The 7745-nt window shown below is 44.9% G+C and overlaps 2 protein-coding genes across 2 annotated transcripts; both read right to left on the reverse strand.

The window, feature by feature from the left end:
• Positions 1-3286: 3286 nt before the first annotated feature.
• On the reverse strand, positions 3287-5567 carry LOC137260347 (golgin subfamily A member 6-like protein 26). The gene is made up of 5 exons (XM_067798023.1): positions 5412-5567; positions 4903-5358; positions 4647-4805; positions 3742-3871; positions 3287-3447 (listed from the first exon to the last, which is right to left on the reverse strand). The coding sequence occupies exons 1-5, from the start codon at positions 5565-5567 to the stop codon at positions 3287-3289; spliced, it is 1062 nt and encodes a 353-aa protein (XP_067654124.1).
• LOC137260348 (nucleolar protein 58-like) lies at positions 5564-7532 on the reverse strand. Its single transcript, XM_067798024.1, has 2 exons — positions 7490-7532; positions 5564-6363 (listed from the first exon to the last, which is right to left on the reverse strand). The coding sequence occupies exons 1-2, from the start codon at positions 7530-7532 to the stop codon at positions 5564-5566; spliced, it is 843 nt and encodes a 280-aa protein (XP_067654125.1).
• Between the last annotated feature and the right edge of the window lie 213 nt (positions 7533-7745).

Consider the following 7745-nt stretch of genomic DNA (forward strand, 5'->3'; position numbering starts at 1 on the left):
ACTGATGTTTATTTCTATGACGACAAAATGACGAAAGTTAAAAGTCTTCAGTTCGAGTTCAAAGTCATCGTGGTGTGTAGGTAAAAAGGTGTTCCGGACATGAATAATGTATATGATACAACGCTTGTAGCACTTTACAATTCATGTCGTTTATGAGAATATTCCGGCCGCTTGTAGCACGTTACAATTCATGTCGTTTATGAGAATATTCCAGCTATATCACGATGTGGGGAATCGAAGGCAGGTCTTCGACGTGTCTACCTAATTGTCCTATATTAATGCAGTTAAACTGACTATTGTTTCCTTGTCATGCGCACATCATGACGGAAGCAAACGGAAAGGAGGCGACATGTGTCAACATCCAAGGTATTTTGTTCCGTTAGCACACGGACAAATACGTTTTGTACACGCGTCATATTCCGTTATATTGCAGGAGGCACCATGAAGGTGGGGATTGAGGGGATACACTTAGCGCCAGCTTAAAACATGAGCAGGTGTTCTGATGTACATAGGTGTGACCAGATACTACGTCGTCGTTTGGAAGAGTTTGCGAAAGGTCTCCGAGTATACAACGTGACACATGGAAGAAGGCTACAACCTTTGTTTTTACATTATTTGTTATAGGATATTTATATAGCGCACATATCCATGCAACCACTGCCTGCTCAAGACACTGCTATTTGTTTCCTTCAATCACTGGATGTCAGTCTCAACGCCTTGGGGAGTATACAACTTTTGCTGCCACTAGGCGCACCGAGTTTATTGTGATTCTCTCATTCTCACGAGGAACCCAGTTCACAGCTGGGTAGACTGGGACACATAGTCACAGAACTTAGTCCAAGTTTACTTCACGTTCCTGTACTCACAACTAGGTGTATGCACGTATTCATGTGGCCACCATCTGGTCATATACCAACGGATTTGTGGGTTCTTTTAAGTGCACAGGGTTGTGTATTGTACAGTAGCTGTCGTGACAACATGGAAAGATTCTGCACACTAAGTTGAACCCTTTACACCCTGTCACAGGTGGGCTCGATTCCGACACCTCAGCCTCGCTGGATCACTAGCCTGGCGTTTCAGTCTGTTCGGTAACTGCTTCCCTTTACTGCAGACACCACGAGAGGGTGTACTTGAAACCATCGATGAATAAATATTGTGAGGATAGTAGATTCGGCTGAAGTTTCGTTGTACTGTTCTCTACCGTTCACAACAAAAACAATGTCATGTCCTTTGTGTGGAAAATAGTACTACTGAAAATCCATGAATCTATATAGTGTCGATCAACCAATGGTCATAAATACTCGCTTCGACGTTTTCTATTTTATTTTTGAGGTGACGTACACCTGGGACTTCCTATCTCTACATTTCCTGATTCACTCAGTAAATGTAAGCATTTCCTATATATTCCAAGACATTTTATAATAACAAAGTGTTTAATCCCAGATGATAGAGATATCCCACATTGTACAGCTTCGATTTAATGGACAAATGAAATCATAATTTTACAAGAACTTGTTTATTGTGACAATTCAAGCTCGAATGACAACGACTATTACACTTAAATCCTGCTTTCTAACATTTCCCTTTGTTGGTATTGCACTGCTTAGCATAACTGCACTTAGTGTTTCCTAGACCACCACAGATTGAGTCTTCTTGCACAGCTTGACGCAGTCCAATTTCTCTGTCAGTTTGTACATCAACCATCAATCAAAGTTCTAAACGCACAAGTCAAATTGACTTCTGCAGTAGCGTTCCTCCAGGACACCAGATCTAACAGCAACTCGATACCAGTCATCCTCATATCTATTCAATATCACACTCATGATATTTCGGGGGTCCCCTTTGCCACGGTCTAAAGGAGGACTGGCATTGTCACGCTATCACCTGCATTTCCAGCACCATGTTCCAAATGACGGTGTTTCACCATGCGTTCAGCTTGAGCACACTGTCCATCTGCAGCTCTCTTGCGGTTTAGCTAGATGTTTTGACGCTGCTCCTCATCTTTGATGATAATGATGATGATGATGAATAAGCGGTGGATGGAAGGTCCTGCTGGTTTGTTGCTGCTGGCGGTGAGAATTGCGGCTCTGATTGTAAAGCTGATGGTTCTGGCGGTGGATGGAAGGTCCTGTTGGTTTTTTGTTGCTGGCGGTGAGAATTGCGGTTCTGATTGTAAAGCTGATGGTTCTGGCGGTGGATGGAAGGTCCTGCTGGTTTGTTGCTGCTGGCGATGAGAATTGCGGCTCTGATTGTAAAGCTGATGGTTCTGGCGGTGGATGGAAGGTCCTGCTGGTTTGTTGCTGCTGGCGGTGAGAATTGATGTCACAGTTAAGGCATTCTACAGACCCCTGGCTTGGGGGATGTCGACGCTTGCCATGCATCATCAACCAATTTGGCCGTATAACCTTCAGCTCACTGATGACTGACGCGGTAAATTCACTGCAGTTACCTCTATGAAGAATATGTGGCGCAATATAACTAAAAAAACATCCACTAATTGCCTGGGGGCGCAATACACAGTATGTCTTTAGATGGTCCTGGTATGCCATGATCCAACCATGGTTATCTTGGTCAGCGATTGACTGTATATCAGTGAGGTCAACCTGTGCACGGGAAGCAAAATCATTGGAGAGAATTGGTCTTGATTACAACCACTTCCTTGGTTTCTCTTCTCCTGACACTGGACTTTCTCTTCTTATGACACTGTACTTTTTCTTCACCTGACACTGGAAATTCTCTTCTCTAGTCACTGTACTTTCTCTTCACCTGGCACTGGACTTTCTCTTTTCTAAACACTGGCCTTTCTCTTCTCCTGGCACTGGACTTTCTCGTCACCTGGCACTGGACTTTCTCTTCTCTATACACTGGACTTTCTCTTCTCCTGACTTTCTCTTCTCTAGGCATGGACTTTCTCTACTCCTGACACTGGACTTTCTCTTCTCCTGACATTGGCCCCTCTCTTCTCCTGACACCGGACTTTCTCTTCATCTGGCACTGAACTTTCTCTCCTCCTGACACTGGACTTTCTCTCCTCCTGACACTGGACTTTCTCTTCTCTAGGCACTGTACTTTCTCTTCTCCTGGCACGGAACTTTCTCTTCTTCTGATACCGGACTTTCTCTTCACCTGGCACTAAACTTTCTCGCCTCCTGACACTGGACATTCTCTCCTCCTGACACTGGACTTTCTCTCCTCCTGACACTGGACTTTATCTTCTCTAGGTACCGGACTTTCTCTTCTCCTGGCACTGAACTTTCTCTTCTTCTGACACTGGATTTTCTCTTCTCTAGGTACCGGACTTTCTCTTCTCCAGGAACTGGACTTTCTCTTCGTCTGACACTGGACTTTCTCTTCTTTTGACACTGGACTTTCTCTTCACCTGGTACTGGACTTTCCCTTCTCCTGACACTGGACTTTTCTTTTCCTGGCAATGGACTTTCTCTTCTCCTGACACCGGACTTTCTCTTCACCTGGCATTGAACTTTCTCGCCTGCTGACACTGGACTTTCTCTCCTACTGACATTGGACTTTCTCTTCTCCTAACACTGGACTTTCTCTTCTGCTGACTTTCTCATCTCTAGGCACTGGACTTCCTCTTCTCCTGGCCCTTGACTTTACCTTCCCTAGGCACTGGACTTTCTCTTCTCTAGGCACTGGACTTTCTCTTCCCTAGGCACTGGACTTTCTCTTCCCTAGGCACTGGACTTTCTCTAGGCACTGGACTTTCTCTTCCCTAGGCACTGGACTTTCTCTTCCCTAGGCACTGGACTTTCTCTTCTCTAGGCACTGGACTTTCTCTTCTCCTGGTACCAGACTTTCTCTTCAGCTGGCCCTGGACTTTCTCTTCACCTTTCACTGACCTTTCTGTTCTCTAGGCACATGATAAGGCACATTCATAACGTTGAAAGTAATACTCCATAAATGATAACAATTGGTGAAATTTTGCAAATTCTGGACAAAGGTTTACACCAAAACGCAGCCGTTCACATGCTTTCCAGCAAGTTGATGCTACTACGTTTCTTTTGCCTTTCAGTATATAAAGATGTATTCCTTTGACGAGTATGGGTATGATTCCTGTCAAAGTGTGAGGCCCATTTCTAGTGTCCATTTCTAGTGTCCAGTGTCCATTTCTAGTGTCCATTTCTAGTGTCCCCTGCATGGTACTGCTACGATATTGCTGAAACCCGTCTTTTCTTGTTTGTATTATTTAATGAGGCTCTCAAATATTGTATAAGCTTCCCAATATAAGGTGATGTACGACCCACGTGCGATTCATCTGCATATTTTCGATGTAAACATGTACTCTTTTGATGGGAAGTATAAATATCGTTGGCAATTAAGACGTGTTTTTGTGTTTTTTAACAAAAGTGCCAGAGAACGGAAGGGAGCGGGTTCAATACCCGGCCACATCATACTAAAAGACGTTAAAACATGGTACTTGTTGGTCCCTGCCTGATGCTCGGCATTAATGGTTACAACAAGGACTGGTCTGCTCGGAGTCAGTATAATGTATCCGAGTTGGGTATTTAGTGAACTAGCACTGTAGAACCAGCTTAAATCTTGGCTAACGTAGTGTCGCAAACAAAAAAGCAACAACTGTTTTCTGGCGGTCACTCTGTATCCTTCAAATCGACACAACCGCAAACCGCACTGGACTTTGTCTTCTCCTGGCACTGAACTTTGTCTTCTCCTGACACTGGTCTTTCTCTTCTCCTGACACTGGACTTTCTCTTCACCTGGTACTGGACTTTCCCTTCTCCTGACAGTGGACTTTCCCTTTTCTGGGCACCGGACTTTCTCTTCTCCTGGCAGTGGACTTTCTCTTCTATAGTTACTGGACTTTCACTTCTCCTGGCACTGGACTTTCTCTTCTCCTGACACTAGACATTCCCTTCTCCTGACACTGGACTTTCTCTTTTCTGGGCACCGGACTTTCTCTTCTCCTGGCAGTGGACTTTCTCTTCTCCTGACACTGGACTTTCTCTTCTCCTTCCAGTGGACTTTCTCTTCTCCTGACACTGGACTTTTTATCTTCTCCTGACACTGGACTTTCTCTCTCCTGGTAGTGGACTTTCTCTTCTCCTGACACTGGACTTTTTCTTCACCTGGCACTGGACATTCCCTTCTCCTGACACTGGACTTTCTCTTTTCTGGGCACCGGACTTTCTCTTCTGATGGCACTGGACTTTCTCTTCTCCTGACACTGGACTTTCTCTTCTCCTGGCACTGGAGTTTGTCTTCTGCTGACACTGGACTTTCTCTTCTCCTGACACTAAACTTTCTCTTCTTCTGACACCGGTCTTTCTCTTCACCTGGCACTGAACTTTCTCGCCTCCTGACACTGGACTTTCTCTCCTCCTGACACAGGACGTTCTCACCTCCTGAGACTGGACTTTCTCTTCTGTAGGTACCGGACTTTCTCTTCTCCTGGCACTGAACTTTCTCGCCTCCTGACACTGGACTTTCTCTTCACCTGGCACTGAACTTTCTCGCCTCCTGACACTGGACTTTCTCTTCTCTAGGTACCGGACTTTCTCTTCTCTAGGTACCGGACTTTCTCTTCTCATTCCATTGGACTTTCTCTTCTTCTGACACTGGACTTTCTCTTCTCCTGACACTGGACCTTCTCTTCTCCTGACTTCCTCGTCTCTAGGCACTGGACTTCTTCTTCTCCTGGCACTGGACCATCTCTTCTTATGACACTGGACTGTCTCTTCTCCTGACACTGGACTTTCTGTTCACCAGGCACTGAAGTTTCTCGCCTCCTGACACTGGACTTTCTCTTCTCTAGGTACCGGACTTTTTCTTCTCCAGGAACTGGAGTTTCTCTTCGTCTGACACTGGACTTTCTCTTCTTTTGACACTGGACTTTCTCTTCACCTGGCACTGGTCTTTCCCTTCTCCTGACACTGGACTTTCCCTTTTCTGGGCACCGGACTTTCTCTTCTCCGGACAGTGGACTTTCTCTTCTCCTGACACTGGACTTTCTCTTCTCTAGGTACCGGACTTTCTCTTCACCTGGCACTGAACTTTCTCTACTCCTGACACTGGACTTTCTCTCCTCCTGACACTGGACTTTCTCTTTTCTGGGCACCGGACTTTCTCTTCTCCTGGCAGTGGACTTTCTCTTCTCCTGACACTGGACTTTCTCTTCTCCTGACACTGGACTTTCTCTTGTCCTGACAGTGGACTTTCTCTTCTCCTGGCACTGGACTTTCTCTTCTGCTGTCACTGGACTTTCTCTTCTCCTGACACTGGACTTTCTCTTCTCCTGGCTGTAGACTTTCTCTTCTGCTGACACTGGACTTTCTCTTCTCCTGACACTGGACTTTCTCTTCTCCTGGTACTGGACTTTCTCTTCTCCTGACACTGGACTTTGTCTTCACCTGGCACTGGACATTTCCTTCTCCTGACACTGGACTTTCTCTTTTCTGGGCACCGGACTTTCTCTTCTCATGGCACTGGACTTTCTCTTCTCCTGACACTGGACTTTCTCTTTTGTAGGCACTGGAGTTTGTCTTCTGCTGACACTGGACTTTCTCTTCCCCTGGTACTAGACTTTCTCTTCATCTGGTCCTGGACTTTCTCTTCACCTTTCAATTACCTTTCTCTTCTCTAGGCACATGATAAAGCACATTCGTAACGTTGAAAATAATCCTGCCAAGAGTTCCATAAATGATAACAATTGGTGAAATTTTGCAAATTCTGGACAAAGGTTTACACCAAAACGCAGCCGTTCACATGCTTTCCAGCAAGTTGATGCTACTTCGTTTCTTTTGCCTTTCAGTATATAAAGATGTATTCCTTTGACGAGTATGGGTATGATTCCTGTCAAAGTGTGAGGCCCATTTCTAGTGTCCATTTCTAGTGTCCAGTGTCCATTTCTAGTGTCCCCTGCATGGTACTGCTACGATATTGCTGAAACCCGTCTTTTCTTGTTTTTATCATTTAATGAGGCTCTCAAATATTGTATAAGCTTCCCAATACAAAGTGATGTACGACCCACGTGCGATTCATCTGCATATTTTCGATGTAAACATGTACTCTTTTGATGGGAAGTATAAATATCGTTGGCAATTAAGACGTGTTTTTGTGTTTTTTAACAAAAGTGCCAGAGAACGGAAGGGAGCGGGTTCAATACCCGGCCACATCATACTAAAAGACGTTAAAACATGGTACTTGTTGGTCCCTGCCTGATGCTCGACATTAATGGTTACAACAAGGATTGGTCTGCTCGGAGTCAGTATAATGTATCCGAGTTGGGTATTCAGTGAACTAGCACTGTAGAACCAGCTTAAATCTTGGCTAACGTAGTGTCGCACACAATTAAGAAACTGTTTTCAGGCGGTCACTCTGTATCCTTCAAATTGACACAACCGCAAATAGGATATGTCGAAATAATTCACTTCGGCTAACTGAGCGTTCAGTCGGATATCCAGAAAAGCATGTTTACTCGTAAAATCGGGCATGACGACGGCCGTCGACGTACCTCGCATGAAATGCGTGCGCTGCATACTGGCACAAGGGGCCATCTCAAAGATATTTTGTACTCTTTCGTGTGTTTGTTGATGTCTCATCAATATCTTCCATGTCTTTCTTTAATGAAGTTTATGTCAAGATCTGTAAAAGAGTATGATACCTGATACCCATAGAAAGACATCCTATTACATGACCACCTGAAGATCGACAGGACTGAATATTGTCATATATGTGGCATTATCAGACCTTAGCTGATATCTACCCTC

The sequence above is a fragment of the Haliotis asinina genome, chromosome 13 (assembly GCF_037392515.1).
Source record: "Haliotis asinina isolate JCU_RB_2024 chromosome 13, JCU_Hal_asi_v2, whole genome shotgun sequence".
NCBI classification, from domain to species: Eukaryota; Metazoa; Mollusca; class Gastropoda; order Lepetellida; family Haliotidae; genus Haliotis; species Haliotis asinina.